This window comes from Bos mutus, chromosome 15, assembly GCF_027580195.1.
Source record: "Bos mutus isolate GX-2022 chromosome 15, NWIPB_WYAK_1.1, whole genome shotgun sequence".
Classification (NCBI taxonomy): Eukaryota; Metazoa; Chordata; class Mammalia; order Artiodactyla; family Bovidae; genus Bos; species Bos mutus.
The window spans coordinates 44,449,982-44,469,111 of NC_091631.1; the positions used below are offsets into that span (position 1 = coordinate 44,449,982).

The 19,130-nt window shown below is 36.3% G+C and overlaps 1 protein-coding gene across 1 annotated transcript in view; it reads right to left on the minus strand.

Moving 5' to 3' along the window:
• PIK3C2A (phosphatidylinositol-4-phosphate 3-kinase catalytic subunit type 2 alpha) overlaps positions 1-19,130 on the minus strand; it is a 106,572-nt gene that overhangs the window by 33,348 nt on the left and 54,094 nt on the right. The window contains 10 exon segments of the mRNA XM_070384040.1: positions 87-254; positions 1,320-1,442; positions 3,925-4,135; positions 4,216-4,264; positions 5,897-6,040; positions 13,897-13,960; positions 14,093-14,172; positions 15,320-15,431; positions 16,050-16,170; positions 18,147-18,304. Coding sequence (XP_070240141.1) covers positions 87-254; positions 1,320-1,442; positions 3,925-4,135; positions 4,216-4,264; positions 5,897-6,040; positions 13,897-13,960; positions 14,093-14,172; positions 15,320-15,431; positions 16,050-16,170; positions 18,147-18,304 — 1,230 coding nt within the window.

The following is a 19,130-nucleotide window of genomic DNA, read 5'->3' on the forward strand; positions in this document are numbered from 1 at the left end:
CAGTTTTCTTCATTCCATTCTCTGGCCAATACTGATACTGCAGGGGTGTTCACAGTAACTCACCATTACAACTCAGCAACACTTACCGTTTAAAGTCAAAAAGAGGTAAAGAAACTTTGCCCAAAGCTTCTGGCCCTTTTCTCTGCTTATTAGAATCAGGGGAACTTCCACTGCTCTGATTTAAAATTCCAAAAAGAGTAAGGTGAAGAAGTGATTCTAACGGCAATTGTGATATCTGGATGGGAAAAATGATTCTATGGGGGGGAAATGTATTAATAGAAAAAACAAATTAGATTGAATAAGAAGTTTAACCCTTTAACGAAACTGACAATTTTAGGTATTTTATTTGACTCTTCAAATAATCTTTAATTCTGAGTAAAATTTATGTAAGTAAGTAGCAAGCTTGGTTAACAAATACTAAAAGATCTTAAATAAATTTCACTAAAATTTCAAACATATAACATTTCTCTCTTCAAAAATTTGTTAATCCTTTTATTTAAGACTTGCAATGTCAATTTTTAGGCAAGATAACCATCATCTTTATTTCTTTTAGGAAAAGCTAGATGAATGTTCATGAGTGTTTCTGACTCTAGATGTTTGTGTGCACATACATGCACAGACAGACATATATGTTTACTGGTGCTTTTTTTTTTTAATAAGATCTGAAAGGACACATGAGGTCAAGAGTGGTCACTCTGAGGAGTCATGAGACAGTTAAGTGCTGGAAGTAAAATGACATTTTTCACCCTATATGCATTTTTACATTATTTGACTGTTTACACAAACATGTGCTACTTTTGTAATTAAAAAAAAGAAAACTAGGAAACTATTTAATAAATGCAGAATAAAGTTTTGCAATTGCCTATTTGCCTAAATAATGAAAGCATTCCCTTAGTTCAAAGATAATATTTTAAAAATATTAACAGTTCAAAATATCATCTTATACATGGATTGAAAATAATTTTTAAAATCTGTTAACCAAGAACTACGCTTCCTAGATACATTGTCACAGAATAAATACTAAACTAAAGCAATATTATAAAACACCATAATTACACATGACTTTAACTAGACAAAGGCTAGGAAGAATTGATGGCATGGTTCTGTAATTTAACAATATGAATATTCAAGAGTATTTCAGATTTTAAATAAGAGCTTCAGTCCATTCTATAAAATCGTATCTAGAAGAATCTTTAAGGTATCAGTAAGAATCTAATTTTAATGGAAATTGTAATTAAAAATGAAAGCTGGAAGCATACATGGAAAAAGGTAAAGAACAGGACATACTGAAAGAATAAAAAGCCAAAAGTCTCACTTACAGTTCATCCCATTTAATAAGATAGAAGAAATTCTTATAAGTGCCAACCTTCTTTGATTGAATAGGTTTAAAAAGATCCTTTCCATTGTAAGTCAGGGAACATACCAAGTAGTATTTTTCATAACTGAGAAAATAAAAGGGTTTAATTTAATTTTTATTTGATAAACACAAATGAGTTAACTAACCAAGTATATATATATATTTGCCATTAGCCATTCTTCCCTAAGTGACTATTATCTGAAATAATTTGGTTACTATATCAGTGAATTTTTGGAAAAACATCTAAAATTTAACTATTGCAAATCCTACAAAAATAGAGGCAGAGCAGAGGGAATACAGAAGGGAACATATATTCCTAGGTGTCAGTCTAAAGGAACCATATTGATACCAACTGGAGAATTTATCTCAATTTGGTAACAGTTAGTTACCAGCATTAAATTTTAGTTAAATGACACTGAATAATTCCTCATTTCTAGGTATATTCATTCTAGGAAGTAACAGTATAAGCATTTATGTTCCCTAGGTGCCATTTTCCTTTGGTGAGCCACTGAAGTAGAGTCCGTTTACCATATTAATGGTGCATGGGCCTGAGCTACACTGAGCTGATCTTCCTGATTAGGAGGGCTCCATCCATGGGGAGAAGGAAATGGCAACCCACTCCAGTATTCGCCTGGAGAATCCCAGGGACAGAGGAGCCTGGTGGGCTGCCGTCTGTGGGTCGCATAGAGTCGGACACGACTGACACGACTTAGCAGCAGCAGCACCATCCATAGGGACAGATGCTACTGTAATCTTTCATGGGAAGGCAATGATTTAGTCCCTAACTGCCACAATTACAGACCTGGGTAATATATAGTCAGGCAATCTTGTAGGGAGTTTCGGGTTCAATAAAACTGTATTCTACTAGTATTCTAACTTACTGCTAGGCTTACCCATTAAACATTTTGTTCGTCCATTTTGTTCATACAATCTGTTTATCATTCAAAATATATTTCAAATCTAATCTCACTGGTTCACATAGCTATCTGATTGCTTTTTTCAACCTCTTTTAAAATCAGCATTGTACTGGGAGTTCCCTGGTGGCCTAGTAGTTTCAAAAACAGGCTTTCATTACCACTGCCTAGTAGTTTCAAATACAGGCTTTCATTACCACTGCCTGGTCTGGGAACTGAGTTCCCAAAAGCTGTACAGCACAGGGGGAAAAAAAAAAATTTCATTTTAATTATCACTGCATTGTCTTCTGCTGAGTATTTGTTCTCATTAGTGTCCCTAAATTTGTGTATATACATGTTTTTGTATGAAGAATGTGGATAATATTATCCCTGTAACTATTTAAAAGAATGAAATACCTTAAGACAGCAATAGTACCCATCAAAATGCAAGTTCCAAGAGGGCAAAGATTTTTCGCTGCCTTTTAACTGCTGAGTCCCTAGTACAAAGAACACTGCCCACAGATGGTATTCAGTAAATATTTACTGACTGAATTAATATACCATTTTCAAGTCATATTATATAGTATCTAATGTTCAGTTTATGTTCTAAAGCAGAATTTACATTTGATATCTCATAACTAGGCTGGTAGTAGTAGCAGTAGTAATCATGTACGGATGTGAGAATTGGACCATAAAGGCTGAGTGCTGAAGAACTGATGCCTTTGAATTATGGTGCCGGAGAAGACTCTTGAGGGTCCCTTGGACAGCAAGGAGATCAAACCAGTCAACCCTAAAGGAAATTAACCCTGAATATTCATTGGAAGGACTAATGTTGAAGCTGAAGCTCCAATATTTTGGCCATCAGGTGCAAAGAGCTGACTCACTGGAAAAAACCCTGATGCTGGCAAAGATTGAAGGCAAAAGGAGGAGAGGGCGGCAGAGGATGAGATGATTAGATAGTGTCATTGACTCGATGGACATGAATCTGAGAAAACTCCAGGAGATACTGAAGGATAAGGAAGCCTAACATGCTGCAGTCCATGCAGTCGAGAAGAGTCAGAGATAACTTAGCAACTGAACAACAGCAACAACTTGTCTTTATTTTATAGCATTAAACTATTATAAAAATTATTTCAAAAAAAAAAATTATTTCATTAAATATATCCAATTTGGACTTTTCAGTTTATACTAGTCATTTCCAGATAAGCTGAAGGTGGTAAACTTTTTGGTACTGACAAAAAAAAAAAAAAAAAAAAAAGAAAAACCCATATTAAAAATTCAACAAAAGAAATATGCCCTTGTAGACTTCAAAGTCTAACAAGAGTAAACTATAAAAACTACTAAAGAGGAAAAATAAATGTGCTAAAAAAGTCTAGTCCCACTACCCTGGTTCTAAAGGCAAGCCAGAAACAGCAGTCATAAATTAACTAATTTATTAACATTTGCCCTTGTTAGTTTAAATATATTTTCCTGCTTTTTCTGCATGTAGTGAGAGTGATAATAGTATTTACTAACAGCATCAAACATCTTTGTAATTCTTAGGAAAAACACAAAGGTATTTGGTGGATCAAGTATCCATTTAAAGACCAAGGTAACAGTGGATGCTGATGTTTTACAAGGTTATATTAGCCTCCAGGTAAAGTTGTACATATCTTCTTCTAAATAGCTACTTACTTTGATACCCAGTTACTTGAAATACCATGAGCAGCAAAAATTGTAAACTGGAGCTGTTCTGTTGTAGTCCATGCTTCCTTAATGTTCCCGTTACTTTGGGCACAATCTACAGAACCTCTACCAGAATTTGCATGGAGTCTGAGAAGATCATAAATTGCCGCAGTTAACTGGTCCATGCTTACTTGAAAAGGATTTTCAGGATTCAGTGAGCCTAGATTTAAAGAAATTGTTAATATAATTCTCTGTAAAAGCAACAATTACTCCTAAAATGTAAGGAACTTAAATACATACCCCTACTTGAACTCCTGTTAATGTCTCCTCCTCCAGACAGTGAAGTTGCCTGCTTACACACATACAGATTAGTCAGAAAATCACCCATGATGGAATATAAAATGTTTACTTTTAATTTCAATACACTTATTAAACTCTATATCAAAGAAATCCTTCACTGGAGAAACTTTCCAAGTGTCTGAAGAATTAATAAAACAATAAAAAAGAATGCAAAAAGAAAGTGAATGTCCCAAACCAAATAAAAAGATACTTTCAATATCAAGAAAACCATGCAATAAATGAAAAGTACTGCAAAATAAACTCAGCAAAATCTGCCTCATCAAATCATTTTTTGGTAATTAATATTTGAAACTCAAATGTGCTAAATATATTAATACAGTATTTTATTTTCCATTACTTGCTCTATGATTAGCATAAGCATATCCTTAAAGAAACTAGAAATCTACTTATTACCATTTCGTGTCTCAAAAAAGCCCTTATAATTATTTGAACTGAGTTTATCTCCTACTCTCTGCTCATTTACCCAGCAAATGAATATAATGAATAGAAGCCTCAGACAGCATTAGGACCATGGCATTTTTTTTTTTAAAGAAATACTTATTTATTTATTTGCCTGCATCAGGTCTTAGTTTCAGCATGCAGGATCTTTGTTGCAACATGTGGCATCTTTTGTTGCAACACATGGACTCTCTAAAGTTGTGTCACATGGGTTCCAGAGCACCTGGGCTCAGTAGCTGTGGCTGGCAGGCTTAGCTGCTCCACAGCATGTGGGATCTTAGTTCCCCAACCAGGGACTGAACCTATGTCCCCTGAATTGCAGGACTGATTCTTTAACCACTGGACCACTGGGGAAATCCCAGACCATGGCATTTTATTGCCTCCAAATGATTTCAGATGTTTTTTAATTTCTAAAAAACAAGCACATAAAGAACAAACTAACAAAACACGAGAGACTCAAATTTCTGTATACCATATGGATAGGGTCTTTGAGACAATAAATGGATTGAGTTATTTCCCAGACATTTGTTGAAGAACATACCATCAACATAACTTTTCCTTTCTTGAAAGTTATCATGTCTTGTGATCCTTCTTTCATCCTTCCAATCAGAGCTATGAACATCCCTCTGAACAGTTAATTAAATCCCAGTGGAAAATACCACAGGGAGGACTTTTACTAAATACAACAGTATGATATCAAGTGAGGGCTCCTAATCTGGTTGCTTCTGAGGCAATTTAAGTCACTATTACAGAGACTTCTGGGTCTTTCCAATAGGAAGGAGGTTTACTCCAAAGCAGAACTTCCCCATTGACAACCATGGACATTTGCATCCAGGGGGAGAAATGTTAGCTATTAATATCCAGCTCCTTCAAGGGCAGTATTACCTTAAAATCTTCGACCAACTCATTTTTGCCAGAGTTTCTCCTCTACACACAAAAAGTTCAGCTGGATATCCATTTATTCAATGTCAACTCTCACAAAATTCTTCAAGGCAGTCCATCTCCTCTTGGAAATTCCCTCACCTTACCAAATAAGTGACCAAATCAGCTCAAAAGTAAAAGCTAGAGTTAAAATGGTAACATTTTGTCTAGCAGAAGCAAAAATTTCCCAGTTTAAATGACAGATGCTCACTTATGTACATATTTGCATGTGATAAAATGCTAACGACTAAAAAATACTCACTTCAGCACTTCTACTCCTTGGAAGATTTACTGCTCTCTTCAGCTTCTTTACCGATTCTGTAATGGCAAGAGTCTCCACGCCATCTAAAGCACCACAGATTTTTCTTACAGCTTTAATTACTTGATCTACTGCTCTGTGCTGATTCTTTAAAAATAAAAAGTAATATAAACATAAATATGTGGAATTTTAAGGATCAATTTTAGGGATGAGGGAAAAAGCAAACATTTTAGATGTGCCTAAGAACAGGTATCCTTTACGCTTTTATGATGAAAAAGAAAAGAAACAAGATAGCTTTTCAATTACATAATTTACTTTGTTTTCACCCCCTGCCCCCACCAGGGATCCCACACCCCTACAGTGGAAGCACTGAGTCTTAACCACTGAACTGTCAGGGAAGTGCCAATTACATACTTTACTTTGAAGTAGGAAAAAGCAGGCCTGGTTAATTTTCACTTTGCCTGATATAATTATTCACATGCAAATCCCTTTTAATTTCTTATTAGAGTCAGGAGCGAAAGTAATAAGTTACTAACAAATTCTGAAATCATTAAAAAACTTGAGTCATCTTTTTAATTTTCATTTGGGAATAATTTCCACACTAAAAACACACTAAAAACTATTCTCGCTCTCCTGCATAATTTTGGTATCAAAAACCAGAGACAAAAAAAAAAAAAAACCCCACACACAGACCAATTAACTTGTGACCAATCTCTAATAAGACTGGTCACAAATAACACAGGGCAACAGTTACTAAAAGTGAGCCAACTTTTCAGCGACATTTAAATCTATACAACATTCACTTTCTAAGTTTTATATGATGAAAACACTTGTGAGCACAATCCTTCCTTACTATTCAACCACAGTCCTTTCTACCGTGAATCTAAAGTACATGTACAAATACATTATAAAATAACTTACATGATGAGGATGATTTAAAAATACTTCTTCACTACCCCATCACTGTTTTAGAGCACATCTCATTAAGACACATTTTTATATAATGAATTAATTCATAAAATATTTATGCCAAACTTAAATGCCAAGTACTGCTAGAAAGGACTGAAACTCAGTACTGTACAATCCCTTAAAAATTTAAAATTTTCCAGCTTTGAGGTTTGGCTACACCCAATGTTCTCTTTGTGTGCATGCTTAAATGAAACCACCTCATTTTCTCAAACACCTAATTACCTTGCAGTCCTCAGATCCTGAAGGCTTCCGTTTTTGCTTGCTCGTGCTTCTGCTTTCTTTTATTCTTCCACTTTCATGCAAAAACCTCTGAGGCTCATATCATTCTCCTATACTATTCTCCACCACTTTTATGTGGCAGTTATCAATTTATTGTGTGCCAATTCCAAATCTACCCTTTGCTCTACTTTGTAATTCTAGAACTAGACCTTATAAACAATCCTCCTTGCCAGCTAGCACAATGTTAGGTGTTGTGACTAGAGAGCAGTGAAAGGACACTCAAAGGCAAGAGCAGCAGGAAAATATTTTCATCAGGGTTCCAGTCCTCCGTTTTAAAATTCAGTGTGGAAGCCCAGTGGTCCTCAAAGATCAGCTCCAGCTGCACCCTCAGGCCACGCTCTTCCCATCTGAGAGCACTAACAAGTTTCTTTGCTATAGGCAACACAGCCATACCCATTTCAAAGAGGCTGAATTTCAGCCTGGGGTTGGGGAAGAGGCTCTGTCATAAATCCTCAAAGTTCCTTCACTTTCCACTGTTCCTCAACCTGTACTTGATGACTGCTTCTTTGCACCTGGCACCTGTTACTTCTGGACCTCTTAGAGCAAGGCTGGCATTGTTTTAAGACCTGAGAACAAATGTTTTAGGTTTTGTAGGCCAGTCTGTCACAATTCAACTCGGCATGAAAACAGACATAGGTAATATATAAATTGAGGCCCTGGTGGCTCAGACAGTAAAACATCTGCCTACAATATGGGAGACCTGGGTTCAATTCCTGGGTTGGGAAGATCTCCTGGAGAAGGAAATGGCAACTCACTCTAGTATTCTTGCCTGGAAAATCCCATGGACTGAGGAGCCTGGTAGGCTACAGTCCATGGGGTCACAAAGAGTTGGACACAACTGAGTGACTTCACTTTCACTTTCTAATATATAAATTAGTGAGCATGGCTGTGTTCCAATAAAACTTTATTTACAAAACTGGATTAATGGCCAGATTTGGCATTAATATGCAACTCCTGCTTTAGCCCTCTTTTATCCCTTATAGTAATTAACTACCTTTTACTAATTAACAATTCTTTAAGTTTCCCTGTTCAAAAATCTACTATAGTTTCTGTTGCCTGACTTGGCCTGTGACTGACTGATCTGCCTTGCTACTGGCATGTATTACCTCTACTATCTGCCTTATTTTTGCTCTGGACATTTATCTGACTTTCTATCCTATACCCTAAAAGAAGCCTCAGTTAACTGTTCACGTGGCAAATTCACAACATTTTCAACCCCCAAACTGTGTGCCCTATCAGAATCTTAACAGTATCATATTCTGATCACAGTCTCCTTTGCTTCCAGCCCACACACTCTCATTCTGACCAAACCTATTTTCCGAGCTCGGAGACTTCTCTACTTCTTCTACCAGGCAGCACGTACATCTACAGAATAGCTCACAATCCTAAAGATCCAATCATCTCAGATTTCAGCCAGCATCTGCATGCCACTTAACATTTACAAGCCCTTGGTCAGCTTTATTTTCTATTTCCCTTAGAGTATGAAGCTAAACCATTATTCCTTACCTCAAAACATCTAGCTTCATTTTAGTGAAATAAATTAACATCTTATCCCTAGAAAACTAAGACAAGGAGGAATCAAAACTTTTGCAACTTCCTGATCTCTCCCATAAACCTGCCTAAAGAGAAATTAAAACATACATCTACACAGACTTACACATGAATGTTTATAGCAACATTATGCATATTAATCAAAAACTGCAAATAGGGGCTTCTCTGGTAGTACAGTGGATAAGAATCTGCCTGCCAATGCAGGGGACACGAGTTCATCTTCCTGGTCCAGGAAGATTCCATATGCCACAGAGCAACTAAGCCAGCGTGCCACAGCTACTGAAGCCCATGTGCTTAGATCCTGTACCCCAAAACAAGAGAAGCCACTGCAATGAGAAGCCCAAGCACCAGAACTAGAGAGTAGCCCCCACTCACCACGACTAGAGAAAGCCCAAGCAAAGCAACCAGAAATTAAATAAACAGTTTTAAAAAATAAAAGCAAAAAGTACAAACAGTTAAAAATGTCAGTTACTTGGTGACTAGATAAATAAAACATGGTACAGCCAAACAACAGAAGGGTTCAGCAATAAAACAAAACAATGGATACACACTACATGAACAAAGCTTAAGACAGTATGGTAGGTATAAAACAGTTAGCTAGTGGGAAGCTGCTGTATAACACAGGAGTTTGGCTCGGTGCTCCGTGATGACCTAGATGGGTAGGATGGAACGGGAAAGGAAGCTCATGAGGAAGACGATATATGTATACTTTCAGCTGATTCACATTGTTGTACAGCAGAAACTAACACAACATTATAAAGCAATTATCCTCCAATTAAAAAAAAACACTATGATATGTAAAAGAAATCAGATATAAAGGATTACACAGGGTATGATTCCATTTACAGGAAATCTCCATTAAAGGGAAATCTATTGAGATAGGAACCAGGTTAGTAGTTGTCTGGGGCTGAGGATGGGAATGGGAGAATGAGTGGAAAGTAGCACATGGAAACTTATGTTCTAAAACACCACTGTAATGACAATTATACAACTCTATCTTGAGAGTCCCCTGGACTGCAAGGAGGTCCAACCAGTACATCCTAAAGGAGATCAGTCCTGGGTGTTCACTGGAAGGACTGATGCTAAAGCTGAAACTCCAATACTTTGGCCACCTCATGTAAAGAGTTGACTCATTGGAAAAGACCCTGATGCTGGGAGGGATTCGGGGCAGGAGGTGAAGGGGACGACAGAGGATAAGATGGCTGGATGGCATCACCGACTCGATGGACGTAAGTTTGAGTGAACTCTGGCAATTGATGATGCAGGGAGGCCTGGCGTGCTGCGATTCATGGGGTCGCAAAGAGTCGGACAAGACTGAGCAACTGAACTGAACTGAACTGATTCATCTGCTAAAATAATCATTGAATTGTACACATTAAATGGATAAATTTTATGATCCATAAATTGTATCTCAATAAAGCAATACAAAATATGGGGAATAGATATGATAGAGAGTTGCTATTTCCCATTAGATGGTCAGTGAAGAGCTCTCTTATTAGACATCAGAGCACAGACCCTAAGGAACTGAAAGAATAAGTTACCCAAGTATCTGGAGAAACAGCATTAAAAGAAGGAACAAGTACAAGGGTCCCAGTTGGGAAGCATACCTGCAGGTCAATTAGAACAAAGGAAGACAGGGGTAGAAAGGACTTTCCTGGTGGTCCAGAGGCTAAGACATCACGCTCCAAAGCAGGGATGCAGGGGGTCTAGGTTCATTTCCTGCGAGGGAACTAGATCCTGCCTGCCTCAACTAAAAAACATGCAATATGCTGCAACTAAGATCTGGTGCAGTCAAATAAATAAAATATATTTTTAAAAAAGCACTATTCCAGGTGACGCAGCTTTGATCCCTGGGTTGGGAAGATCCCCTGGAGGAGGAAATGGCAACCCCATTCCAGTTTAAAAAAGAAAAAGGAAAAGAAAACACACACACACACACATTTAAAGAAAGGGGTAGGTAGGAAGCCATCAGAGAGAGCTCAGAATGTGTAGGGCTTTGAAATCATAATTAAGATTTAAATTTCACTGAGATGGTAAACAGGATATTAAACAAAATAGTGGCATGGTTTAATACTCTTAAGGGTTTATAAATTTGATTAATCTTTTCAAGCAACCACTTTTTGGCTTTGATTTTCTCTCATTTTACATTTGCTTTCTGTGCTTATATTCATTTTTAAAAATAATTTTTTTTTATTTTGGAACAATTTTAGATTTACAAGAATAGTACAGAGAGTTCTCATTCAACATTAAAGGAAACTGGTTAAGTAATTTCTTATATAACCATGTTAAATTTGTCAAAACTAAGACATTAATACTCACTACATTATTATTACCTAAACTGCAGACTTTATTCAGATTATACCAGTGTTTCCAAATGTATTTCTCCTCTTCCATGATATAATCCAGGATACCACACTGCATTTAGTGATTTGTTTTTAAAATATAATTTTGATTGCCTATTGAAGACAGGCTATAGAAGGACAGGTAGAAGTTGGAAGACCAGTAGGCAATCGCTGTTAACTCTTGTAGTTGACTAGGAGTATAGCCCTGGTAGTGGAGAGAGTTGTCACATTCTGAATGTATTTCTGAGGTAAAGTTGACAGAAATGGAACTGCATGTGAGATGTGAATTATCTTTTTCTTGGGAAATCAAAAATGACTCCGAAGTTTTGGCCTGAGCAAATGGAAGGACAGAGCGGCCATTTTATTAAGAAGGGGAAGACTGACGAATAGATATAAAGGGTAGAATAAAAACATGGTTTTATACATCTTAAATCTGAGATGTTAGACATTTATATAAAAAGTTAAGTATCAGACATCTGAATCTGAAGTGATGATCAACCTAGGTAGGGGATTTAAGTGTTAGTTGCTCAGTTGTGTCTGACTCTTTGCGATCCCATGGATCGTAGCCTGCCAGGTCCCTCTGTCCATGGGATTCTCCAGCCGAGAGTACTGGAGAGGGAGATGATCCTTCCTCCAGGGGATCTTCCCAACCCAGGGATCAAACCCAGGTCTCCTGCATTCTAGGTGGATTCTTTACGTCTGAGCCACTAGGGAAGCCCCTAGGGTAATCCTGAAAGATGATGCTGTGCAAGTGCTGCACTCGATATCCCAGCAAATCTGGAAAACACAGCAGTGGCCACAGCACTGGAAAAGGTCAGTTTTCATTTCAATCCCAAAGAAAGGCAATGCCAAAGAATGCTCAAACTACTGCACAATTGCACTCATCTCACACTACCTCTCACTAAAGGCAACTCCAAACTTCCAACATGTTCAGGTAGAAAATTCTGAAGTTACTCATCTCTCTCTCTCATGTTCCACATCCAATCTATTGGTAAATCTTCCTAGCATTAACTTTTCATCACTTTTACTATCACTCTGGTCTAAGCCATCATTCTCTCTCCTCACTGATTTGTTTCTACTCTTGCCCCTCTCCTCATTCTAGTCTAGCCTGGCAGACCTTCTATATACCAGGCATACCCTTTCCCCAGATAACCAGGTAGCTTCTTCCTCTCTTCTCTGGTAATTTACTCAAATTCATTTTCTCAATGAGCCCTTCTCTGATTATCTTATTTGAAATTGCAACATTACCCTCCCCCCTTTATTTTTCTCTAACAGCACTTACCACCTGATATATACCTTGCCAGTTTATTACTAAACTTCTGTTTCCTCTAACTAGAATGTAAATTCTCTAAAGGGCAAGGATTACAGTTTCTTTTATCCACTGTTATATGCTCAACACCTGCAACAGTGACTTGAGAGAGAATTCAGTAAATATCTATTAAATAAATTGACATAATTATATACTGATAAAAAATATATACTAGTAGCTAGAAATCTGGAAGTCATCCTACACTATTTCTTCACTTATATCTCATTATCTATCAAAATCTAACCAATTTTATCTCCTAAATATCGTTAATCAGTCCCTTCTCTTTACTGTCACCATACTCATTATATATTACCTGCTGTTGTTGTTTAGTCACTAAGTCATGTCCAGCTCTTTCATGACCCCACGGACTATAGTCCACCAGGCTCCTGTGTCCATAGGATGTCTCAGGCAAGAATAGTGGAGTGGGTTGCCATTTCCTTCTCCAGTGGATCTTCCTGACCCAGGGACTGAATCGACATCTCCTGCATTGGCAGGTGGACTCTTTACCACTGAGCCACCAGGGAAGCCTGTCTTTTACCTAGACCACTATAAAAAGTCTTGCCTAAGTAGTCTCCCTGAGACCAATCCTGGCAACCCTAAATTTAACTTCCTTTAGGCAGAGGGACTTCAAAGATCAAGATTAAACAAGTCAACTACTCTATCCCACTCTACCTCCTACCCTCAGCTTAAAACACCTTAAATAACAACTTAAATGATTACAGAAGGGGTCAGCAAACATTTCCTATAAAATGAAAATAGTAACTTGTTTAGGCTTTGCAGGGCAAACTACTCAACTTTAGTATTAGAGCACAGATGCAGTCATAGAAAACATGTAAACAAATGGATGTGGCTGTGCCCCCGCCAAATTTTTATTTACAAGAATTGGAAGTGGACTATATATGGCCCCCTGATCTGGAGAATAAAGTAAAACATAATATGGATTACAGGGTGGTAATTTATATTGGCCTATCTCCAATGTCATCTTTCAATCTTCACCTCATACTCTGTATTAGATAAGTGCTTATACTTCCCCATATGTTTCACACCTATATACTTTTGTTCACATGCCCTTTCCAACTATCTTCTAGCTAACTCATACCATTTAAGACTTGGCAACAACCCTTCTTAGAGGCCTCTTCCTTGAACTCTCAAGTTGACTGGAAAAGTGCTCTTGTTTGATCTCTCAAAAAACCTCAATGCATACCCCTATTCTACATTTACTATATTGAAATTCTATTTAAGTCTCTGTTTAAGTTCCTGGTAAGTGGGGCTCAGGTCATTCATTTTCACAACCCCAGCACATCTAGCAAGCATTCAATAAATGCTTTTTGAATTGAACTGAAGGTTCCTCTTAGTAATGAAGCTGAAGTAACCCAAGTACTAAATTTCTATTAATATGTTGGATCAGAAAACAAGTTCTCAAATAGCAACATCAAGAATATAGTTTAAATAGTCCTTCTAAAATATTTAATCCAATTTCAACAATAGTATTTAAGAGAATACAGGGAAAAGAATCTTTAAACCATCATGCCAAAATATAAATTAGAACTTACTTCAATTTGAAGAGCCAACTCCACTTGATTGTGATACAAATCTAAAAGTTCTTCAACAGGATGTCTAAAATGAAGAACAGTTATTGTGGCTGAAAGATACTATATACAAGAATGATTGTTTTATTTACTAAAATAAATGCATTCACATCCAAAAGTAAAGTTTGAAAATCTGAAATTAATGTTTCAGATGCCACACCTCGTCATGACTTCTTTATAAGGTTTTTCTATTTGATGCAGGTGTTTGTTTAAATCCACAGGTGTTTCATCATCTTCCGCCTAAATAAACACATACAAACATTTATCAAATAATGAAATCCATTAGTCTTTCTGCTGCCAAGTTAAACAGGGTTAAGCATATGATAAACTCTTGAAAAGAAAGTGATTTTTCAGAACTGAGGCTTTAAATATTTATAATTGACTCAGAAAAGTGACTGTCTTCTAAAAAACCTGTTTTTTAAGTGGAAAAAACATAAATACTTTGAAGTCTATTTTCTGATATGTAAATTTTTTCAAAGGAAAACCACTTCTGTTCTATTGAGAGAGAATGAAGAGTTAAAAACACTTTTAAAGATGGCTGACAGCCAAATGAAGGTGAGGTGGGAACCAGATGACAAGAGATCATCTAAATTTCTGCATTATATTTTCTAATGATAATCAAATTTCCTTCTACCTCACCCTCAATAAGTGAGGTTCTGGTCTTTTCAACGATAACCCTTACTATGCAAAGTACTCAAGAACATCACTCCTTAGGAAACTGAAAAGAAAAGTTACTAATGATATGATAAAATGTACTGAATTTTGTGAAACAGTTTTCACCCAAGTGAAATAAACTCTACTTAACATAGGAGCAAAACTGAGGAAAATAAAGAAAAGAGAAAGCAGAAATGACAGATATTTTTCTTCCCCAAATTCTACCAAATGAAGAAAGATTATCTCTCTTTACATATCAAAATTCATCAAGAAATAAAATGGCCTAAATTCTTATATTCTATTTTGCTTTAACCTCAAAATAAAGTACTATACTTTTAGAACAGAGAATTAGTTTTCATGTGGTGAAAAATAATATATTTTCCTCAGTTTGGTGCAAATGTCAATATGTATCTTTTTCTCCCCCAATCCATATTTAGCATTCAAAATCTTTTTTCCTCAGTTCTCCTTGACTGATGCTGATGTTTTCATTGTGCAACTTGGGTAAAACTATTACAAGTCAAACTCTTATAAAACTTTGATTTTCACACATGCCTCCAGCTCTGAGTATTATGCTACCTAAACCTCCATGATTGAAAGTTTCCCCCCATCACTCACAGTTCCTCACTCACAGTCAAACCCAAATCTCTTAAAGAAGGTATAAACTGCAAACTGGCTGATTAACAATGTTATTCAGATTCAACCAAACGCAATTCAGTATAGGGTATACACTTACTGTTCGGGCCAGATTTTGACACATTGCGCTGAAGGTCAAAAGTTGCAGTTTAATCTCTGTGTCCCATTTTCGACAGTTTTGAATATGTTCATGACTTCCAAGACAATGATTACTGTTAAAATATATTAGTTATTCATCGACATTATTCTCCTCAAATTAGAAATAATAGAGAGTAAATATGAATTGTTTATGCATCAGAAATTGAAGAGGATGACAAAGATTTTTACATCAAATATGAGCATTTAAATAGAGGAATAATTCTACATGAGAAGTGTTAAAGCAAAGAAGAAAGAAGATGAAGACAAAGAAGGGAAAAAGACAGGGACAGAGAATTTCTGGTAGGTTCAGAAAAAGATTCATATAATGATATTTTCAGGCAACTAAAAAGAAACCACAGCGAAACATTGTGGCTAAAGATATACTACATGCCACAAAAGGAAAATGGAGTTCATAATGAAGTAACTATTGCCTCTCTGCAGAAAGAAAAAAAATTAAATTCATCTGTCAACCAATTACCCACCATTCTTCCCATCTAAGACTATCAGCTTCTTAAGGGCAAGATCGTGTCAGATAATGCATATCTCAATATAAGTTAATTGACCCAATAAATCAATTCACTGGAACCCAATGTGGCTTTAGATTATAAATTTAACTTGAAAAAATTTTTAATCTAATCCATTAAAATGAAATTTCCAAAAATGTTGCTCAGTAATTAAATGAAAAAACTTACTTCTGTAGCACTTCCTCTTGACCACAAACTTTCAGAACATAGCTGCCAACATCTACTTGATTCAAGTCATCATGTACCCAACAAAGGGCTTGCATTATAATGATTTCTACAGTAGAACTCACTGTAAAAGAGTTAGTCATTATTTTCATTTTACTCATTTAACTCTAAGTACATACCTATTCAGACTATTTCTCACAGTCTAAAACAGTACTATATATGAAAAATATAATGCAGGACACATATACAATTTAAAATTTTCTAGTAGTCACATTGAAGAAAGTAAAAAGAAACAGAAGAAGCCATTTTCAATAATATGTTTTATTTAATATATTTAAAATGTCATTTCAATATATAGCAACTGGTATTTAAAATTTACTAATAGGATATCTTACATTCTCTTTTCAAACTAAGTCTTTGAAATCCAGTGTGTATTTTATACTTATAGAACATCTCAATTTATATTAGCCATATTTCAAGTAATCCCACATGTTGCTAGTGGTTATTGTATTAGACAGGGCAGATCTAAGCTAAGAAAGCCACCTCTGTTTTACAGCCTCCTCCAAAGAGGATAAGATTTAGCAGTTTCTAGCAAGCAATTGGAGAAGGCAATGGCAACCCACTCCAGTACTCTTGCCTGGAAAATCCCATGGACGGAGAAGCCTGGTAGGCTGCAGTCCATGGGGTCACTAAGAGTCGGGCACGACTGAGTGACTTCACTTTCACTTTTCACTTTCATGCATTGGAGAAGGAAATGGCAACCCACTCCAGTGTTCTTGCCTGGAGAATCCCAGGGACGGGGGAGCCTGGTGGGCTGCCGTATCTAGGGTCGCACAGAGTTGGACACGACTGAAGCGACTTAGCAGCAGCAGCAGCAAGCAATTATTTAAACCAAATTATAAGGAAAAAGAATCACCATTTTAAACAGCTGACATTTGCCTGGTAAATTTTCCAATAAAGAATAAAAATATAGCAAGTAGGACCTATTATTTAATTACCATACTTTGCAATAGCTGGATACCAAGATTACAAACCATTACAAGTAACCTATTTCTATACTTAGAGCTCTTATTTTAGAAGACAATGACTATATTCAAAATTCATGAAAATCAACAGCTTGACAGAAAAGGCCATAAAACCTCTAATACAATAGCTACATTTCTGAACACATTTATATGTATTGTAACAGTTACCATTTAAACACACAAAGCACTTCTACCATAATGTGGTTATATTTCTTAACAGAGATGTACATTATAAATGCGTACATTCATAGAGTCAAACAATAGGCATTTGATATATTTTTTAAATGAATCAAATCTTGATATATCAAGTAAAACTTTGATACAAATTAAAACACTTATTCTCAAGGCTTATCAATGCTTACTTCAATCAAGAAGTTATGGACCATTATTTCCTTCAATTTTGAGTACTAATTCTTACTCAATACTTCAATGATTCCCTAAATCAAAATTTAAGGGATGTTTAAAAAGAATAAGTCTTCTTTTAGAATATAAGGAATAAGAACATAATTAGCCTTTCTAGCTAATGGTTTTGGCCAAGAGCCACTAATTAACCAAGATACTCAACACTTTTCAAAGAAATATGTAGCATAAAGGTAAACTTTCTCACTGCTGCTGCTGCTGCTAAGTCGCTTTAGTCGTGTCCGACTCTGTGCGACCCCATAGACAGCAGCCCACCAGGCTCTGCTGTCCCTGGGATTCTCTGGGCAAGATCACTGGAGTGGGTTGCCATTTCCTTCTCCAATGCATGAAAGTGAAAAGTGAAAGTGAAGTCACTCAGTCGTGTCCGACCCTCAGCGACCCCACGGACTGCAGCCTACCAGGCTCCTCCATCCATGGGGTTTTCCAGGCAAGAGTACTGGAGTGTGGTGTCCATACCAAAAAACTACCCATATGAATGCCAATTTCTGGAAAAGGATAACTAATGCATATTAAGTGTTTTAACACACACACACACACACAAACACACACAACACACACACACACACACACAAAACTAATGATAAACGAGTCACTTTATCAAAAGAATAACATTAACATAGAGCAAAACAAGATGGTTCGGGAACTATGAACCTACCATCACATGTGAAGGTAACTGGTAGCTGAAATCCTTCAATTTCAATGGAGACCTTCACGCTAGCATTTTCTCCACATATGTTTCTTTGTACTGTGACTGGACTTAACAAATAGCCCCGATTTGTACAGTGATTGGTATATGGAAAGTTGGTCTTCAATCTAGTCACAAAAAAAGAAGAAATTAAATTCTCTTTTGAAAGCTGCATTTGAGAACCCTGAATAAGGCTTTGCATGCTTACAGCCATTCAGTTCTGTGTTTTTGTCCAATTCTAGAGCAGCTCAGGAGAAATGCAATGAATGGACTCCTGTCTGCCTTTTAAATGAAAGGAATCCAAGAAAAGAGATTAAGTACTTCAACAGAATGCTACCAACATTAACCAAGCACACAATGGATACACAACATTAAACGAGTTTTTCTGTTTCTGATTTTTTGTTAAGCAGTATAATTTCACAAAATGATACGTTTTTAATGAACCATGATATAGGTGATAGCCCTAAACTGTAATTGCCAGAAGGATAGAAAATTTGTTGTCTTTTAAAAATCTTTTCTTCTGATGTCCTTTCTCTTACATATTGATTTTGGTTGTTTAGCATGATGGAAAAACATAGGCAATGGGTTTTTACTGTGCTATGAGGGCTTTATTCCCTCAAAGTGGATAAAACTAAAACTTAGGGAATGGCAGAAAATTGTCTGTGAAGTATTCTTGGTATTCACAGTAGCAAAATAGTTTAAATATATGAGCCAGGTGTACAGCTCATCTCCAGATAGCCCTTCTATTATCTGAAGACAAAGGAGGATTTGATGCCTCTTTAAACTTGTGGACTTCCTTTAACTGACTTTCTTCTGGAAGTTAGAGGACAAGTTCCAATCCTCACATCTTCTTTCCATAGGGCTGTAAATAGAATGAATGCTGTAAGTTTTATCTATTCACTTCCATGTAGAGATTAAAATAATCAAGTGATTGGAACAGAATAAAATAGTCTG